This window comes from Capra hircus, chromosome 12, assembly GCF_001704415.2.
Source record: "Capra hircus breed San Clemente chromosome 12, ASM170441v1, whole genome shotgun sequence".
Lineage (NCBI taxonomy): Eukaryota > Metazoa > Chordata > Mammalia > Artiodactyla > Bovidae > Capra > Capra hircus.
In genome coordinates, this window is record NC_030819.1 from 62,641,325 (window position 1) to 62,663,423 (window position 22,099).

At 37.7% G+C, this 22,099-nt stretch overlaps 1 protein-coding gene across 2 annotated transcripts in view; it reads right to left on the minus strand.

Annotated features, from left to right (window-relative positions):
• Positions 1–22,099, minus strand: part of TRPC4 (transient receptor potential cation channel subfamily C member 4) — a 211,806-nt gene that overhangs the window by 144,037 nt on the left and 45,670 nt on the right. For both annotated transcript variants that reach the window (XM_018056677.1, XM_018056676.1), the window contains exon 2: positions 4,579–4,982. In XM_018056677.1, the coding sequence (XP_017912166.1) occupies positions 4,579–4,956 (378 nt within the window). In that variant the 5' untranslated portion in view covers positions 4,957–4,982. The remainder of the gene's footprint in view (positions 1–4,578; positions 4,983–22,099) is intronic.

Consider the following 22,099-nt stretch of genomic DNA (forward strand, 5'->3'; position numbering starts at 1 on the left):
TTCATTTTCTAATCATTATCCATCATCTAAATTGATTGATTTTCTCTGGACTAACACTATATCTCATTCCCCAATTTCAGATGTTCCAGTTAAGGGACCCACTATTTTTACAGGTGCAAATAAAAATACTGCTGGATATTGGACCCTGGAAAATTCCAAGGTTCTCCCCCACTCATTTTCTTCTGTACAGCCCACTGAATTATGGGCTATCTATTTAGTTTTGCAAGATTTTCCCCAACTTCCTATTAACATTGTTTCAGATTCTCGATATGCTGTTCTCTCTTGCCTACAGCTTCCCCATGTCTCCCTTCCATTGACTCTTAAAACAGCTATTGATAAATTGTTTTACCAAGTACAACAGTTGCTCTTGCAGCGTTCAGAGTTAATTTTCTTTACTCACATCCGTGCACATTCTGCCCTTCCTGGACCCTTATCATCCAGAAATGCTACAATTGATGCCTTACTTTATCCTATAGAAGCAGCAAAACAAGAACATCTCTTACAACATACCAACTCCAAAGGGTTACAAAAATCTCATGCTATTACTTGAAAACAAGATCAAAATATTGTTCGTTCTTTTTCCATATGTGCACCCTTTGCTTTGCCATTTACCCCACCAGGTGTCAACATGAGAGGACTACAAGCAAATCAGATATGGCAAATGGATGTAATTTACATTTCTTCCTTCGGACAACAAAAATGTGAGCATCATACTATAGATACTTGCACACATTTTCAATGGGCCACTGCATTACATTCTGAAAAGGCTGACGCTGTTATTACTCATTTGTTATCTTGTTTTGCAGTTATGGGATTACCAATTGAATTGAAAACTGATAATGCACCTGCCTACCAATCCGCAAAATTGGCTCACTTTTTATCTCAATACCACATAACTCATACTTTTGGTATTCCTTATAATAGCCAAGGGCAAGCTATCATTGAAAGAGCTAATCGTACCTTGCGTGATTATCTTGAAAAAATAAAAAAGGGGGAACAAGAGAGATTTATGAAACCTAAAGACATTCTGAATAAAACCTTACTTACCCTAAATTTTTTGAATGTTTGGAGCAAGGGAAATCTATCAGCAGCAGAGTTGCATTTTCAAGGGAAAGAAGAGGATAAGAAGATCTTGAATACGCCTATTTGGTATAAAGATAAAGAGAAAGGTTGGATCCCAACATCATTAATATATTTGGGACGAGGGTATGCTTTCATTTCTGTTGATAATTACAGGTTTTGGACCCCAGCAAGATTGATCAAAATCAACAATGGCTGATCCCTTTGTTCAAAAATTAGAAGAGCTTACTATACAGAGAAGCCTTACTTCCCGTACAAGGGAAGCAACACCTCCTACATGGGGTCAAGTGAAGAGGTTGACCCAGGAAGCAGAGAAGACGTTAATGAAGGCGGGGCAACCTCTGAATCCTACCAATCTTTTGCTTGCCACGATGGCGGTGGTGACATGTCAGGTAATCGGTGTATCGGCAAGTAATCATACATATTGGGCACATATACCTAATCCCCCATTAGTAAGAGCAGTTTCCTGGGGGGAACCAGAAGTGCAGGTATGTACTGATGAGACTGCCTTCTTTCCCCCGCCAGCTTGCGGGGAAATAGAACAACTATCTCATCATAAACAACAACATAATATTAGTAATTTGACCATTGCAGTGGAAGGCATTCCTTTATGTATGGGAGGACACCCCTTTTGTCTGTCCACCAAGGAACATTCTCATCATTCTTATAATACATGGGGGGTAAAATATAATAGTTACCATTTTGCTGCTTTTACTGTGCTTGTTTCCACCAGGGGATTTAGCACCTCGACAGAACTGATAGACATTCATAATGGAAAACACATGTCGCTATGTCCTGTTAACTTTTTTGTTCCTTCTCTAGAATCTTTGGAGTGGGAACGTTGCCAAGGTCATCAACCCTTTAAAGTCATGAATTATTCTGGGGCCATCACTATAGATTGGAATCCAGATCATGGGCAATTCTGAGAAAAATGGTCAAATAAATCTCTTAGGTGGCATCGTGCAAATAGCACTTTGATGGGCAATGGTAATGAAACAGTTAAATGGCAGCAATTTGCACTTGTCCCTCCTCAATTACAATTGCAAGGATATCCACACATTCAAGGAGATATTTGGAAACTGTGGGCGGTTTCTGGTAATCTCACTATCTGGTCAGGAAACTATACTTTGGACAGTGGTGACTCTTCGGGTCCATTCCATGTTAATTTACGTTAATAAATCTTATTCTGCAATGGCATGTATAAAATATCCTTTTGCATTGTTATATGGAAATTGGACCTAGAATGATACTGTGGGGTCTGTGTCATGTGACTATTGTAATCTAACTCAATGTGTAAATCAGTCTTGGTGGGAAGAATTTGAAAGATGAGCCTATAATTCCAATTTCTCTCTAGTAATTGTTAAGGCTCGGACAGAAGTATGGTTACCTATAAATCTGACTTGGCCGTGGCCAGATTCTTTTGCTGTTTCTCATCTAGTAACTGCTGTACAGACTTTGCTACACCGATCTCGACGTATGCTTGGTGTGGTCATTGCTTCGATTGTAGCAGTCGCGTCAGTAACTGCAACAGCAGCAGTGGCAGGTCTTGCGTTACACCAAGGAATTCAAACAGCTGATTTTATTTGGGACTGGCATAAAGACTCTCATTTGTTATGGCAACAACAGCGAGATTTGGACGCCCAACTTGCTACCGATGTGCTCAATCTTCAACACACTGTTTCCTGGCTTGGAGATCAATTGGCTGTTTTATCTACACAAAGTGTGTTGAAATGTGATTGGAATTCTTCTCAGTTTTATATAACACCTGTACCATTTAACATGAGTGAAGGATGGGATAAAGTAAAATGATCCTTGACTGGGCATCAAAATCTCACTACGGAGATTATGGACCTGGAATGACAAACTTTGGCTACTTTTAGCAGGACTTTACCTGACATTATGGGGTCTGATTTGCTAAAAAGCCTTCAAGAGGGAATGAATAACTTAAATCCATTAAGGCATGTATCCTCACTAATTGGGACTACTTTTGGGAACACTGTGTTTATATTACTTTTATGCTGTGTTGCTTTTCTAGTCTTCCGGCGATGGCGGAAAGGGAAACAACTAAAGCACGAAGCAGAGAAGATCCAGACCATGCTACAATTTATAAAAGCAAATAAAAAAGGGGGAGATGAAGGGTTAATAGAGTAGCAGAGATGTGCCTGCAAACGGGCCTCTCTGCTAGGGCTGGACATCCTTGCAAACGAGGTGTTCTGCCAAAGAGTCTGGACACAGCCTTGAGTTTAATGGTCCCTTGCAGACGAGGGAGCATTCCCTTCTTGTGATAAAGAAGGAATAGAGGGCTTTGTACAGACTCTGCAGTAGACTAGGATTTTACTCCCCTTTGCTATATGATAACATATATGCACCTGTGCTGTGCTGAAAAGGCTTATTCATGCAGTCTGGAATTCTGCCTAGGAGGCTTTTATAATAAACGGCAATTAGTTTTTTGCCCAGTTCTGTTCCTCCGGTCGGAGTGTGCATGTCGTCTGTCTCTTGTGTGTCTTGTTCTGTGTCATTTCACTCGTAATCTCCAACACCGTCATTTGCAGAAAATATTTGCACCTTTATCAGATAGAACAGAAACTGCTAGAGGTGTAAAAACAATTGTTTTTATAAGATTTTACTTGAAAGGACAGATTTTGAGCCACTGAAATACATGCAATGTCTTCTGCAATTAGTCAATGAGGCTTGATGTGGGGAAGTGAAGAGTTCAACGTGAAAGGATAAAGGATCAAATAGTTCAGATACAGGGCAGTACCAGGGAATAATGTAGACAGACAAAAATAGATTCCTTATTCATTTCTGTCTATGATTTTTCCACTTCTTTAGGGAGAAAAATAGGAAGACAACAGGAATTAAAACTAGATAGTATTTATAATCACATACCATTTTAGCTTAGTTTCTACTGATGACATTAAGATACAGCTACATTTTGCCAATAGTGTGATGTATTAAATCTACAGTCAGTTATTTTCTAGTAAACGTTTTTGCCTTTTTAAAAAATTTGTCTCCATTTAAAAGAATCCATTAGAGTTTGCTAAAAAACAGTATCAGAGTTAGATGTACAACTCACTTTAGCAATAAGATACAGAATTCCAGAACAGGCAAGAAGGTTAAAAGGAAAAATAGCAAAAGAATTCAGCCTGTTACTGCAGAATGTTCAGAAAATGAAGGACAAGGAGAAAACCCCCACATATACACAGTAGCGCCACCCCCCCCAAATTTATATACTATTATATAAACATGTCCCTAATGTATGAGAAGCCACCATAGGTTACTTAGTTTTGCTTTGTTCTGTTAAAGCCTGATTAGCCAGGGTAAGAGGTGCAGGTGATGGTGACTTCTGTAGAGTATAAAATGTGTACGTAGCAGTAGTTTTCCATCGTAATAGTTTTTATTTCCGTGCTAATATTTCTTAAAATTGGGGAAGAATTTGACCATCCATAGAAACCTTCTGCATGAAAAATAAATGAAAACCCATATTTTTGCAAGTACCTGTTTTTCTCCACTGGGCTTTTTGTGGTTCAGCAACAGCTCAACAGCTCCCACAACTTCTTTCCTGATAGCATGTAATAGGGCGTCTCCAACATAGACGTTAAAGCTTAAGAGGAGTTCGATGAGTTCCAAGTTCTCATTTTCAATTGCAATGAGAAGAGCAGTTCTTCCAAGAGGATCGATGCAATTAATATTGATTTTAAAATAAATTTCAGCTTCTTCTAGGGATTTCTTGACGCTTGCATAATCTCCCTTTTCCACAGCATTTAGGTAGGCTTTCTCGGAGGGTGAGAGTTCAGATTCCGCTCGGACTATCCTGAGAGGGATGCGGTCTCTATAGGGGGCGTTAACATTTCTTTTGTAATAGAACTGCGCCATGTTTATGCCATGCTATGTCTTTCTCTCTGAAAGTACAAACAAAAACCAAAACACACAAGGATTAGAGTTAGCACACTTTTTAATGATTCTGCATCACATTTAACTCACAACGATGCCAATAATAATGATAAAACTTAATTATTAAGAAGTTATTTTCCGTTTAAACCATGTAAGTGAATTCGCTCAGTCGTGTCCGACTCTGCTACTGCATGGACAGTAGCCTACCAGGCTCCACCGTCCATGGGATTTTCCAGGCAAGAATAATGGAGTGGGCTGCCATTTCCTTCTCCAGGGGATCTTCCCAACCCAGGGATCGAACCCGGGTCTCCTGCATTGCAGACAGATGCTTTACCGTCTGAACCACCAGGGAAGCCTTAAACCATGGAAGTAGGTAATAATTATTCAGTGATCTCAAAACGCAGGTTACAAAAGTTCTTATCTAAGAAGAATAAAGAGAGGCTAATATTTGGCAAGTTACTTTTAAAATTTTAAGTCTTTATTGAATTTGTTACGGTATTGTTTCTATTTAATGTTTTGATTTTTTTGGCCATGAGGAATGTGGGATCTTAGCCCCCGCAGCCAGGTATCCAACTTGCACTTCCTGCATTGGAAGATGAAGTCAGAACCACTGAATCACCAGGGAAGTTCGGTAAGAAGTTGCTTTTAAAGATGACTTTAAAAATGACATTTGTCAGGGGTTGCACCTGTAATTTTTAAAAATTATTTACAAAATATATTATAAGCGCATATTGTTTTAACAGAGAACCTTGAAAGTCGACTGTACCTTTGAGGTCTGCAAAATGGACCAGGGATTTTCAAGTATGTCATTCACTGTAAGTTTTGCTCATCTTGAAGATGCTGTTGAGGTTATAGAATATCAACATCTCAGCAAAATGTTTTTTCGGTTTCATTTCTATTTTTAATGTTTGTAATAACTGACATTAAAATTTCTGTGACTTAGTGATATTAATGTCAATAAAATATCATAGCAAGCCTGATGAGTATAATTGTATTTTTTTCTTCTTATAAGTAAATTAATTGAGGAAGAAAGAATGTGAACTGATGGTATTATCAAGATGTGTCTAGGCAATTTAATTTCCAAAGGAAACATTTAGAAAGGGATTAAATATATGGTTTATTATGAAAATGCTATTTTTCTTAATTCTTTTACCTCCAAAGCACAGAATAATAAACCACAAGGCAGGAATATATTTATTGTAAAATGTAATATTATTTTGAAGTTACAGTAAAGAAACAGTTCAAGATGAGGAAATTACTTCAAATAAATGAGATTATCATTTCAAAATAGATTAATAAAAAATATCCAATGTCTCTCAGTCTTGCTGATTTCATAATTATCTTAATGTTACAAAGTTTATAAAAATGTATTGCTTTGAGCATAACTTCTTTATTTCTGTTAGTTCCTGATTTTATACGTACAGTCTGAACTATTTTATTATTCTATGTCATTAATATTCAACTCACATGTTTATTTACATATATTTGCTTATCAAATTAAAATGAATGGGGCATTCTAGGTACCTGAATATGCATATTTATCTTAATTGACCTTATCATTTTATAACTCAACCAGATTTGAATAATGCATTAACTATAGATTGAATATGCATTGCATTAACAAATGTGATTATATTTAATGTAATGGTCTCAATTTGAGAAATTATTCATTGTTTGCATGCTGCCTCAATTTCACAGTAATTTCAGTTACCAAGCAGTTAAGTTTTAATTGTTGATGTCCAGATTATTCATCATGACTTCTCAAATATCTGGGTTCAAAGTCTAGTATACAATGCTGTACATTCATAATGTGTTCCCTTCTAGCATATTAGATTCAGCATTTTATTAAGGCCTCTTTATAGACTAAGCAAAAAGTGGCAATCTTATAATCCAAAACATTTTTCTCAAATGTTTCCCATCTTAATCAATCTTTTTGTTTTAAATGTATTATGATCAACTGCATAGCATGATATACATTTATTTTCACAATTGGAGACAGAGTGTTGTGAGTTTTTTAAATGGCAATATTACTTTTTTGGAGGAAGATGAAAAGTAATACTGGTTTTCAAATGTATCCATTTTAGATGTTCAAATTTCTTCATTGAACTTGATTATAATTTCAGTATTTGGAAGGTGTTTAAATTACTAGAGCAACAGGAATAAAATTTATATTATCAGATAATTAAGACAATTTAATATTCCTCAGATATAACCAAAGCTTCAATAAATCAACATCATTATGATGTTACATATCATCATTTTAATTTTCTAACCCCAAATGTACCATATATATATCAGCTGATGTTTATTCACAAAGTCGTGTCTGACTCTGCGACCGCATGGATTATAGCCCACCAGGCTCCTCTGTCCATGGGATTTGCCAGGCAGGAATACTAAGTGAGTTGCCATTTCCTACTCCAGATACGCATCAGTGGTAACATTAAAATATCTGCCTTAAGAAGGTAATTGTCACCCACTTCCCCAGCACTCCTTGTCTATTCATGTCAGCATCCATAAGATATGTGTGATCAATGATATAGTTTTCACAAGGCAGTTTTATCAGGACTACAATATAAATACCTTATGATGATAATAACTGCCATTTCTATTCTATTTCAGCAGTATACATTCTCTATTACCTTACTTTTTGTCCTTCATTTTCCAGAGTTGAATCTGAAGTTTCTCAACACAAAATTTTGGCTTAAGACTAATGTTTGATTGTTGCCCAAAATATTAATTAAAATGAAAGAAAGTATGAACATACACACACACAGCCCATAAGAAATTCATGTGAATTATGACTCAGTCAGGATTAGGAATCAGTCTCAAAGATGGAAAAACTGAATTTTATTTTATTACATTTGCTTTATTTTATTACTCATGGTATCCAATAGAAATGAGATAGTAAACAGCATTATCCTTTTTAGAGTGCAAGATGGTGGTGACAATGAAGGGATTAGTGGACAACATAGAATATAGACAAGAAATCGGGTGAAAAGAGAAGATAGATAATGAGAAATTAGACTTATTAAAATACATTTCGTTTACTCCAGAGAACTGCCATAAATGTAAGCTACACAAGTATGTTTCAAAATAAGTAATACAATATTGAGATAAAGATATATACAGCGGGATATTACTTGGCCATAAAAAGGGAATTGAAATTGGGTCATTGTAGAGATGTAGATGGACCTAGAATCTGTAACACATATTGAAGTAAGTCAGAAATAAAAAAAGCGAATATTGTACATTAATGCATGTGGAATATAGAAGAACGGTACAGATGAACATACTTGCAGTGTAGGAGTAGAGAAACAGATGTGGACAGTGGACAGCTGGACATGTGGGGAGGGGAAGGGGAGGGAGGGGTGAACTGGGAGATTAGTACGGACATATATACACGACCATGTGTAAAACAGCTGGTGGGCCCTGCTGTATAGCAAAGGAGGCTCAGCTCAGTGCTCTGTGATGCCCTAGGGGGATGGGATGAGGGGAGGGTGGGAGGCTCAAGGGGGAGGGAATATATATATACATACAGCTGATTCACTTTGTTGTACAGCAGAAACTAACACAACATTGCAAAGCAATTATATTTCAATAAAAAAAGACATATTCTACTCCACCATCATATTTAAGTTGTGAATTGGCCATGAGACTTTCCATTAGACAACCTGTCTCTCCGTCCATAAAGTGAGAAAAACAATACTCATGAAGGACAGGTGAGAAGAATCAGGAGAGCTTGTGCTAAGAAAGCCCATTTATCTGCTATCTTCTTTCAAATGTCCTGGATCATGTTCGGAAGGTAAGATGGATTGAAAATACATTTAAAATGTAAGTATATAAAATACAAAATTGAGTTATTTATGAAGGAATGAAGTCGCTCAGTTGTGTCCGACCCTTTGCGAGCCCATGGACTGTAGCCCACCAGGCTCCTCAGTCCATGGAATTTCCCAGGCAAGAGTACTGGAATGGGTTGTCATTTCCTTCTCCAGGGGATCTTCCCAACCCACGAATCGAACCCAGGCCTCCTGCACTGCAGCAGACGCTTTACCATCTGAGCCAGCAGAGAAGCTCAAGTTATTTATAATGGAATAGTAAAATATAGAAGAAATGGAGTAGCCATCATGGTCAACAAAAGAGTCCAAAATGCAGTACTTGGATGCAATCTCAAAAACGATAGAATGATCTCTGTTCGTCTCCAAGGCAAACCATTCACTATCACAGTTATCCAAGTCTATGCCCCAACCAGTAATGCTGAAGAAACTGAAGTTGAACTGTTTTATGAAGACCTACAAGACCTTTTAGAACTAACACCCCAAAAAGATGTCCTTTTCATTATAGGGGACTGGAATGCAAAAGTAGGAAGCCAAGAAACACCTGGAGTAACAGGCAAATTTGGCCTTGGAATGTGGAATGAAGCAGGGCAAAGACTAATAGAGTTTTGCCAAGAGAACACACTCGTCATAGCAAACACCCTCTTCCAACAACACAAGAGAAGACTCTACACATGGACATCACCAGATAGTCAACACTGAAATCAGACTGATTATATTCTTTGCAGCCAAAGTTGGAGAAGCTCTATATAGTCAACAAAAACGAGACCAGGAGCTGACTGTGGCTCAGATCATGAACTCCTTATTACCAAATTCAGACTCAAATTGAAGAAAATAGGGAAAACCGCTAGACCATTCAGGTATGACCTAAATCAAATCCCTTATGATTATACAGCAGAAGTGAGAAATAGATTTAAGGGCCTAGATCTGATAGATAGAGTGCCTTGTGAACTATGGAATGAGGTTTGTGACATTGTACAGGAGACAGGGATCAAGACCATCCCCATGGAAAAGAAATGCAAAAAAGCAAAATGGCTCTCTGGGGAGGCCTTATAAATAGCTGTGAAAAGAAGAGAGGTGAAAAGCAAAGGAGAAAAGGAAAGATATAAGCATCTGAATGCAGAGTTTCAAAGAATAGCAAGAAGAGATAAGAAAGCCTTCTTCAGCGATCAATGCAAAGAAATAGAGGAAAACAATAGAATGGGAAAGACTAGAGATCTCTTCAAGAAAATTAGAGATACCTAGGGAACATTTCATGCAAAGATGGGCTCGATAAAGGACAGAAATGGTATGGACCTAACAGAAGCAGAAGATGTTAAGAAGAAGTGGCAAGAATACACAGAAGAACTGTACAAAAAAGATCTTCACGACCCAGATAATCATGATGATGTGATCACTCATCTAGAGCCAGACGTCTTGGAATGTGAAGTCAAGTGGGCCTTAGAAAGCATCGCTATGAACAAAGCTAGTGGAGGTGATGGAATTCCAGTTCAGCTGTTTCAAATCCTGAAAGATGATGCTGTGAAAGTGCTGCACTCAATATGCCAGCAAATTTGGAAAATTCAGCAGTGGCCACAGGACTGGAAAAGGTCCATTTTTATTCCAGTCCCAAAGAAATGCAATGCCAAAGAATGCTCAAACTACTGCACAATTGCACTCATCTCACATGCTAGTAAAGTAATGCTCAAAATTCTCCAAGCCAGGCTTCAGTAATACGTGAACCGTGAACTCCCTGATGTTCAAGCTGGTTTTAGAAAAGGCAGAGGAACCAGAGATCAAATTTGCAACATCTGCTGCGTTGAAAAAGCAAGAGACTTCCAGAAAAACATCTATTTCTGCTCTATTGATTATGCCAAAGCCTTTGACTGTGTGGATCACAATAAACTGGAAAATTCTGAAAGAGATGGGAATACCAGACCACCTGACCTGCCTCTTGAGAAACCTGTATGCAGGTCAGGAAGCAACAGTTAGAACTGGACATGGAACAACAGACTGGTTCCAAATAGGAAAAGGAGTACGTCAAGGCTGTATATTGTCACCCTGCTTATTTAACTTATATGCAGAGTACATCATGAGAAACACTGGGCTGGAAGAAACACAACCTGGAATCAAGATTGCCGGGAGAAATATCAATAACCTCAGATATGCAGATGACACCACCCTTATGGCAGAAAGTGAAGAGGAGCTAAAAAGCCTCTTGATGAAAGTGAAAGAGGAGAGCGAAAAAGTTGGCTTCAAGCTCAACATTCAGAAAACGAAGATCATGGCATCCGGTCCCATCACTTCATGGCAAATAGATGGGGGAAACAGTGGAAACACTGTGAGACTTTATTTTGGGGGCTCCAACATCACTGCAGATGGTGACTGCAGCCATGAAATTAAATGACGCTTACTCCTTGGAAGAAAAGTTATGACCAACCTAGACAGCATATTCAAAAGCAGAGACATTACTTTGCCGACTAAGTTCCGTCTAGTCAAGGCTATGGTTTTTCCTGCGGTCATGTATGGATGTGAGTTGGACTGTGAAGGCTGAGCGCTGAAGAATTGGTGCGTTTGAACTGCGGTGTTGGAGAAGACTCTTGAGAGTCCCTTGGACTGCGAGGAGATCCAACCAGTCCATTCTGAAGGAGATTAGCTCTGGGATTTCTTTGGAAGGAATGATGCTAAAGCTGAAACTCCAGTACTTTGGCCACCTCATGTGAAGAGTTGACTCATTGGAAAAGACTCTGATGCTGGGAGGGATTGGGGGCAGGAGGAGAAGGGGACGACAGAGGATGAGATGGCTGGATGGCATCACGGACTCAACGGACGTGAGTCTGAGCGAACTCCGGGAGTTGGTGATGGACAGGGAGGCCTGGCGTGCTGCGATTCATGGGGTTGCAAAGAGTCGGACACGACGAGCGACTGAACTGAACTATGTAAAATATAGAGAAAGAGAAAAGGAGAAGGAGAGAAAAGATGGAGCAACTCTGATTGATGACTCAAAACTTTAAAAAGTAAGGAATAGTATATAATTTTTCAGTACATCGACTCGCGCTTCTGGATTGAGATGCAGTGATACTAACTGAAGGACAAAAATCAAGGTTAACAATTTAAAAATGTGATACATGAATGTAATCGCAAAGAGAAGGTGCTAATAAGGCTGATGGTTCCTGAGCTGACACTCTTATCAGAAACTATGGAATTGCTGCTGCTGCTGCTGCTACGGTCGCTTCAGTCGAATTGCTACTGGATAGAAAGTCTGTAAAAGAACATGGGACTCAGTGAAGCAAATATACTGATCTCCAATGTGGAAATAAAAGCCTATTTGATCCTGCACTTTCAGAATGAACTTTCTGAGGGGGAAAAAATTTTTCCCCATAAGTTACAAAGTTTAGTAGATCCTTTGATTTCAGTGATCCCTTTATGATGCATAAACTGGAAGTGAAATGGCTGCTTCATCAAGTTATGTTTCAAGACTTGGAAGAGATATGGAATGTGATGGAGAAAGACTCAAACCTTGCACGTGAATTTTAAATTATCCAATATTTATTTTTCCTAAATACGTTCAGGACTTAAGAAACAAAAATGTGAGAGAGCTTCACCTTGACATCAATCTCAAGAGAAATTTAAAAAAATTGTCCCTAGATATGAAAACTACAGTTATCTAAACATCTTGATGATACACAGAAAAACAAAAGTTCCAGATATTTATAGTGATCAGAAGGCATATTCCCTAAAGGATGAGCTTAGGCGTGTGGTGGAAAGAACAGGGAACTTGAATTCCGAAGAACACAAAGGAAAGAATATACACAGAAATCTCCACTTCTGAGTGAACATTATTAAAAGTAAAATAAAATTCCCCAAACAACTTCTTTTTTTTGTTCTTTTCACTTTTGATTCCCTAACTGCTAGAAGATACATCTGTACAGGTGTGAGCTCTTGATACAGTGAGAAATAAAGGCTCTTTTTTGTTAGGATAGTATGGCACATGTCTAGATTGTATTTGTATTTTTTTTCTGAAATCTGACAGGAAATAACAATTTCCCAGATGACGCATTCACACTCAAACCTATTTGGATTTTTTTTCTTGCTATTGGTGTAGTAGGTGAAGGTGAAGTCGCTCAGTTGTGTCTGACTCTTTGTGACCCCGTGGACTGTAGCCTATCAGGCTCCTCCATCCATGGGATTCTCCAGGCAAGAACACTGGAGTGGATTGCCATTTCCTTCTCCAGGGGATCTTCCCGACCCAGGGATCAAACCTAGGTCTCCCGCATTGAAGGCAGACGCTTTAACCTCTGAGCCACCAGGGAAGCCCACTGGTATAGTATATAATATCAATTCTTTGGCATAATGCATTGTGCACATAAGAGCATAATGCTGTCATTTTTACTATCATTCCTAATTCCAGGCCCTTTTCTTCATCATCTTTCACACGACTATACCAATATCCTTGTAATAATCTCACTGGTATTATCCTTGCTGCTGCTGCTGCTGCTGCTAAGTCGCTTCAGTCATGTCCAACTCTGTGCAACCCCACTTGCATCCTCCCTATTTAGCCTCCGCAATGCCACATGCCTAATATTTCTAAAATGTAAATCTGATTCAATCACTCTTATACTTATAATCCTTAAATGACTCTTAACCATTCACAGGGAAAATAATAACCTATTATAGAATATGGGACCTGCATGATCTGGCTTCTAATGCTTTCTTAGATGTATCTCCCAAGTCAATCCCTGAAAAACCTAATTTTATACCGACAAGAACCCCAACTACTTGGCCACTACAGCTCTAAGCATTTTCTCATACTGTTCTTTAGAATAGGAATACTGTTCCTCCCCTTGAGCCTTCTGGCAACTTCTGCCAAATTTTAAAACCTCTGTGAACTATCACAGCCTCTGTGGATTTTTCTTCTCTTCCTCTTAAGGCAGAGTTAATGACCTCTTTTACGCATCTTCATAAACCCTGTGGACTGTTTTTTTCTTTTTACTGTGTAATAGATTGTGACTTATACAGTATTGCATCCCAATCCAAAGCAAGTGGTTACTGCCCCAAATTTTCTCTGTTGTTTGGGGTAAAGGAATAAAATTAACAGAGTAAAATTGCTTTAATCATGTGCTAAAAAATTGTTTAGCCCATCGAATGCCACAATGAATAACTGGACATCCAGTCAGTGATCATAAATTACTGAATAGCCTGGGAAAAATGCTTTCTTTCTTTTTTTTTTTTTTTTTTTTTTACCTATTTTTATTCTCTACATACCTTACCCACGAGCTTTTTTTTTTTTTCCACAAAGACCTATAACATGTAAATCAACACATCTACAACACTCACCTTTGGAACATGCTTTCTATCACTACTATCTAAATCATCAGAATGATGTAAGACTTTAGCCACTTGACTGATACTTCCAGGGAAATGAGAGCGCAGAGGGGAGAAAAAAAAAGTACGAGACACCCAGGGCTGGCAAACTGAATATCTCATAAAGGGAGAAACCAAGTTTATATACCAGTTAACAGGAGACTAAAATATGCATATTAATATTTACAGAATTATAAAGAGGATAGGAGAAAAACTGAGGAATAAGAATTAATCAAGAATAAGAATAAAAAATAGCAATTGGAGATACTGGTAGAATGACCATGAAATGAAACAGCAAATGTAAAGTTCAGATCGTGACATCTTCCCAGTTTGGAAACTGTAAAAGTGAAGAGAAAAAGAGAATAGATGGGTAAGAGCCAGCATCTATAATATAGCAAATGACTGAAGAGAAAATAAATAATGGTGTGTGGGACATATTTTTAGTAGTAATGACCAAGAATTTTCATAATTACAGAAGATAAAAGACCTCATATGGAAAGAATCCATAGTGCCATGTAAGACATAGAAGAACAGCTGCTTCATAGATTAAGAAAATTATAAAGGAGGAGAAAAAAAAATCCCCTAAGAGAAATGCTACCACTTGCAACATAAGGAATAGCTAGGTCAAAATAAATTTTTGTTCTATAAAATGTTTTCTCAGGGGTGATAAGACTGTAAACCAATAAATAATTTCAGTGTTCCCATCAAGAAATTCCTGCATATACCTGAGATAACATCCTGCTCACCTGGGCAAACAGCTTCCTTATCTTTCTTATCGAGACTCTCTCCAGACCCCTCATTTGGCTAAATGTTTAGTCAGTAAGTTGTGCCTGACCCTTTGCAACTGCATGGACTAGTAGCCCACCAGGCTCCTCTGTCCATGGATTTCCCAGGCAAGCATACTGGAGTGGGTTGTGACTAAACCAGCACCAAGAGTGAAAACTGAGAGACCATCTGCCAATAGACCAAGTGAGTGCCATTCAACAGTCTACCTCATGAAGGAGGAAACACGGAACTCTAGGATTAATAAAGCAAAACTTGGGACTTCCCTGGTGGTCTCATGGTTAAGATTTTGCCTTCCAACACAGAGGGCATGGTTTTGATCCCTGGTCAGGGAGCTAAGACCCCACATGCCTTGTGGCCAAAAAACAAAAGCAGAAAAAATACTGTAACAAATTCAATAAAGACTTTTTAAATGGTCCACATCAAAAAAAAAAAATCTTTAAAAAAAGAATGCAAAATTCAGACTGATGGTGGAATGTAGGTGGAGATTTAAGTGTCTGCTCATATTTTATTGAGCAAAGAGGGATAAGATGGAGATCTACTTTAGGTAGGGTGGTCAGGGGTGGTTTATTAATATTTTATTAGCTCTGATTGAATATATTTCAGGTAATCTTTCTCTAATCCTTTCCCATATTCCTATTTTTCATACCTTTGCAGAAAGTGAAGATTTTAAGGATATATCATTTTGTAACAAGAAGGAATGTATATATATTGCTACTACAACACCAGAAACACTTTTACTACTTTCATTGCGTTGAAGGTGTCACTAATTGTCCTGTTGACAATGAAAGCATAAGTTGCTGTAAAAGAAGCAATATTAAGAAGAAATGTGGAGGGAAGGAGGTACATATTACAAGCAAGTAGTTTACCAGTTTACACCAAGAAAGACAAAATAACCTGGTTTCAAAAATGACATATTCAAGAGCAAAATTTATTCAAAAGTCGCCCAGAACAATCAGATCCTGCAGTCCATAGCCAACATTCAGTTTCTGACATGGTGTGTGTGCACAGATGTGTATGTATGAATGGTAACTATGGTAACAGTGAGTCCTTTGACCAAAGGAGAAAGAAATAAATCTTGTAGTCATAGCAAAAGTAGTATAAAATGCTTAAATCTGTATGTATGCAATAGAATTTTTGATAAATATATGACCCTTAAATGTAAAAAAAATATCAACTAGATTATTGCAGAAGTAAAGATGTCACATGGCTTAGAAGTTATTGCTGGTGATGCTGGCGGTGGTAGTGGTGGTGGTAGCAGTGTGTGTGTGCGAGAGAGAGAGAGAGAAGTAATTCAATACATATTTCATAAAAGCATATCATTAGAGAAGATTAAAAATAAGGGCAGGCAATGGAATGATAATAAGCAATATTGAGACAGTTAAAAGTTTTGGAAATAATTATTTTGGAACACCATGAGAATGATTGAATTGCATTTAAAAGTTGAATATTGAAACAAAATGATGGGAAAGCATCAATAAATGTTAATCAATCCTTTCAGTGGGGAAGAATTTTTTAAGCAAAAAATAGTGGAGAAATGACTATAAGGAAGACTCATGGTATGCATACATAGAATTCAAAAATCCTTAGTATTAAAACATAATGTAGAAAATTAAAAGATAAAATAACTAGGAGAACTATTAAAACTAAATATGACTGAGAAGAGTTTATTAAATAGAAAAGAAAAATCACTAAGAGAAAATAAAAAGAACAGCTTCTTCCAAGAATAGGAAATATAACTGGAAGATATCATTTGAAAATGCATTCTACTTTACTGACCTCTATAATTATGAAGTCTACCAGTAAGACAGATACATTGCATGCCAACTGTGATCATATTATATATAAAAGAATGACCAGTACCAGAAAGGACGCAGTGAAAATATTTCTCTTGTTAAATTGCTGGTGATAGTTGAAAGTGGAAAGGAACTGGAAAAATGTGTACTGGTCTTTTGAAAGGTTCAAGCCCTTTACCCCATGAATATCTCTCCCAAGAATCTATCTTAGAGTTGTATTTTCTAAAGTTGTATTTTATAAAGCAGGTGATGATGTATACACAAAAGGAAAAATATCTCCCAACATATTGTTGGGAAAAACTGGAGAGACTTCAAGACTTAAAAACTAGTCATTGTCAGCTCATCAATCAAGAGCTAAATATCTACTTAATAAAAAGTGTGCCACTTAAATAAAATAATATGTATTAGAAATTAATATTATGCAAAATAAGCATATTAAGATCTGTGCTAATCAGGGAAAAATTTTTGAACACAGTAAAATTAATATCTACACCAAGGATAAAACCTATGAGGAGGTAACTATTAATACACTCATAATTAAGAAAGGTCACCGATGGGTAACTGAATGATTTCTGTTCTTGCCTAAATTTTCTAAGTTTTTGATAAGGAGAACACAATATATTTTACTAAAAAAAAGCAGCCTCTTAATCGAAAAGAAATTTTAGTTTATAAAAGAAACAATCAGCTGTCCTTGATAACTAGCAGAACTCTCAAGTTTAAAAGGTATCTGACTCGTTTTTCATGACTCCAAAAGCTAGAACAAAGAGGAATGGGTAGATATGATAGAGAAGACGCTTTTTCTCATCTAAGGGGTGATCTATTAACAATAATATTTGTTGTCAAGGATTAAATGTTTCTCTTAGAGACTAGTAAACTCTGTTGCTGACAGTATTCAAGGGTGAAAGAGACAACTCAAAGGGAAAAGCTGGAGAGAGAACTCAAGAACTAGACAGATGACTTAAATTGGATAATCTTTAATGACTGCAGCTATTAGACTCTGATGCTATCAGTCTCTGCTTTTGTCGTTGTCTCTGACAATAAGCCATGTAACTTTAGACACATTACTAAATTGTCATTCTTTCTATTCCTCTCTTAAAGTTATAACACATCATCTTCATACTTCCATTTTGTTGTTTAGTCGCTAAATCGTGTCCCACTCTTTTGCGACCCCACAGACTGTAGCCCACCAGGCTTCTCTGGCCATGAAATTTTCCAGGCAAGAATACTGGAGTGGATTGCCATTTCCTCCTGCAAGGGACTGTCTGACCCAGGGATCAAACCCATGTCTTCTGTATTGCAGGTAGATTCTTTGCCACTGAGCCACCAGGGAAAATCTTCACGTTTTCATAAAGCTTGACTTAAATTTTTACAATACTAGATTATTTGTATTCAGTTTTGTTATATGACTTTTTGCTCTTAGTTACAGAAAGGGTATCTCTTCATTATATACAGATGAGGTTTCCAAGAAAATTGTTTCCAAATGTATTAGCTGTTTGGACAAACACAACTGTCAGAATTATTGACATTTATGATAGCTATGAAGAGAAATTAGCTTTTTGAAGATAGAACACGGTTTTCAGAAATTTCCATTGTCGTCTTCACTCTAAATATTTATTATGAAGTTAATTTAGGTATTTTCATTTCTAAAACTACAATTTTATTAATAAAACTAAAATATATATTTTTTACTTGGATAGTGAAGATATATATGTAGTTTTACCATCATGGTGGAATTAAACAGAAGGTTTTTATTAGGGGTATAATTTTTAAAATTCACACATTTACCTTTTTTTGTTTTACTTATAAATATAAGACAGGCGACATCAGTTTCTTTTCTCCTAAATGGTAGTTACTATGCGACATTCATTCTCATATAGCCTTTATTTGAAGCATTCGGAGGAAAATATAAAAGTAGTAAAGAGTGTTCCCTGTACTTATTGATTATATAATTTATCTAGCATCATCAAAAGAGCTCTTCAGCACTGGCGGGGCAAAACTGGACTCCCCTGTAATCACTAATATACAGTAACTAATTTTTTTTATGTTTAGAGGTTTAATTCATGAATGTTTCTCAATCCATTGTTCTCTATATCCCTAAAACAACCTGTCCTCTTATTAAAAAGGAAAAGACAGGGTAGTTCGTTCTGTTTCACCCATTTTCAGTAACTGAAGATAGCGTGCTGAGCCTAGTAGTAAGGTCCTGAAGCTAATTCATTTATGAGTCCTCTGCAATTTCAGGCAAGGAGTCACCTTTGGTGAAGCAAGGCCTTCTCCTCTATTTGAAGGTACATTCTTTAAAAGAAGGGATTCAGACTGAGCGAGAGTGACAGTGGACAACGTCATCTACCAACTTGACCCTGAAGACAAACCAGTTAACTGGGATGCATCTGTTTCGTGTCTGCTTCGTGTCCCCCAGAAATCTTGACTCCTCAATGTGGGCTCCATTCTTCAGCAAAGATTTATTGAGGCTTATTCTATAGCAGACCAGGACTATCTTGAGGGTTGAGGATAAAATGTCAAATAAACCGCAATCCCAGTGGTTGAACTTTTATACAAATTATATCTCGCTATAGCTGTTAAAACAGCAACAAGAATTCTCTGACCTCAGGGAGGACACTATCTAGTAGAGGAGAAGTTTTGTTAATCAGTTCAGTTCAGTTCAGTGCTTCAGTTGTGTTCAGCTCTTTGCGACCCCATGAACTGCAGCATGCCAGGCCTCCCTGGCCATTACCAACTCCCGGAGTTTACCCAAACCCATGTCCATTGAGTCAGTGATGCCATCCAACAATCTCATCCTCTGTCATCCCCTTCTTCTCCTGCCCTTAATCTTTCCCAGCATCAGGGTCTTTTCAAATGAGTCAGCTCTTCACATCAGGTGGCCAAAGTATTGGAGTTTCAGCTTCAACATCAGTCCTTCCAATGAACACCCAGGACTGATCTCCTTTAGGATGAACTGATTGGATCTCCTTGCAGTCCAAGGGACTCTCAAGAGTCTTCTCCAACACCACAGTTGAAAAGCATCAATTCTTCAGTGTTCAGCTTTCTTTATAGATCAACTCTCACATCCATACATGACCTAGACAGCATATTAAAAAGCAGAGACATTACTTTGTCAACCAAGGTCCATCTAGTCAAGGTTATGGTTCTTCCAGTGGTCATGTATGGATGTGAGAGTTTTGTTGATAATCAGTAATAAATACCACATGACAAGTTCTCCAGTAGAGATTGGTAAAGTGTTTCTTGGGGATTCCAAAAAGAAAACCATTAATTGTACCTGGAGGGAGAGAAACACTTGCTACGGAAGTATTTAACTACGAGTAGATATTGCCCAGGGCTTCCCAGGTGGCTCAGTGGTAAAGAATCTACCTGCCAATGCAAGGGATGCAGGAGACATGGGTTTGATCCCTGGGTGGGGAAGATCCCCCAGAGGAGGAAATGGAAACCCACTCCAGTGTTCTTGCCGGGAATATCACACAGACAGAGGAGCCTGGTGGTGTACAGCCTATGAGGTCACAAAGAGTCAGACACAACTGAGTGACTGAGCATGCGCCAGGTGTCTCCTCAGTGACTAGTGGAAGCAAGGCGTTCCAGGAAGAGGAAGCAGAGTTCTTAAAAGGAATGGGGATGAGAAAGAGCTCCCGATTCTATGCTAGTTGCTGTTTCTAGGATCATTGTCATTGTTCAGAAGCAGTTAGACTTTTTACACAATGGCTCTGCTATTACGCCTTTTAGAATTTGGGTTATGCCAAGTATGTTCTAAATTACCTTGTGATCTTTATTATTCCCTACCAAATACTGAACTATTCAATAATTGTATACATTTGGGAATATGAAAGAACTATACAAAGTCACAGGAAAAGACACATTTCTGTGTCTCAGAAAAAACTGTCAACTTCTGCTAGAGCATGCAGCCACTCAGTGTTGCATCCAGAAAATGCAGCCAAAGGGTGAGCAATCAGACCTGGTGGTTTCAGTGAGTAGTCAGAGTCAGACATGGTAAACACCTCAGGCTAAATTCTATTCCACATGCCCAACCAATTTTTGGTCTAGGCAGGTGGGAATGAAAATTCCATTAGGGCAGCTACTTAATGAGGCCAGTACCTCCATGTCCCCAGAAATTTGTTCTTTCATTATAGTCTAGACCCCCAAAGATTGAGTTTATTTTAAAACTGTCCCCTGTAACAACAAAAACAACACTTACAGAACACTAAATATATGCTAGGCACTGTCCTAAATTTTACTTGTATGAACTCAATCCTCAGGAAACCCCCTTGGGGCAATCACTATTGTTAGTGACCCATAGGATGGTTAGTGAGATAACTAACTTGACAAGGTCACAAGGGTTTTATAAGTGTGTTCCCTACTCTGAGTCCAGTTTTCTTTATCCCCCATTACACATTTTGCTATTCTCTCTGTTAATAAATGGCCATTATGTTTCCCAGCGACTGGGTTTTATCATGTTATCTAATTTTCCAGCGATTGCCTTACCTGTAGTTGGTCTCCGAACTCTGAACCTCAGAGTCCTCATCACTGGCTCTCAGAGAATCCTTTTGACTCTTCAACAACACTGCTGGATCTCGCCTAAACATCAGTCCCTCAGATCTTGGGCAGATTAACTTTTGGCTGCCATATTAACCTATACTCAACGTAATGGAATTTTATTTGTCATTCCGCCACTGGCTCTTCTCTTTGGAGAATATTTTCAGGCTGTAAATAACTTCTAAAAAGACCCACGGCAAGTCAGAGTCCCCTCATCTCCCCTCCCCACTCTCCAGTCACAGCATCTCAAATAATCTGGGTCAATTCGCTATGAAGGCAGCTAGGAAAAGAGAACGTAATTTAGTCCTTTGCTCCTGTGAGATGTAGCAATTAGTAAATAATTAAGTGTGGGTTTCACTCCCAATGTAAAATTAAGCCCAAAGGTTAAAGCTCAGTAGTATTGTGCTGCAAGGCAACGCTCACTTTTTTTTGCTGTTTCTGGATAATAATTCAGATTGAATAACATCCTAAAAGCACTATGCAGTTAACAGAAAAGCAGAAGGCATAAATATTATAAAAGGCAATCTCTTCCTTTTGTCTTGAACTTTAAAATCTTTCACTCAATCTTTTCATGTCCTTTCAATTTACCAAGTGAGTTTATTTCTACGCTGAACTCAAACATCAATTATGCAGAGTAAAAACAAATTAGTTTTTTTAAAACCAGACTGCTTAGAATACTCTTCATAAAAGTTCATTATGCACAAGGAATTCAGCATCTCCTAAATACCTCTAACAAGTATAGTAATTACCATAGCAACTTAAAAGCTGACATTTATTTGGCAAAGCAACTTTTCACAGGTTATTTGGTTATTGTCCAAATGTATGATAGAT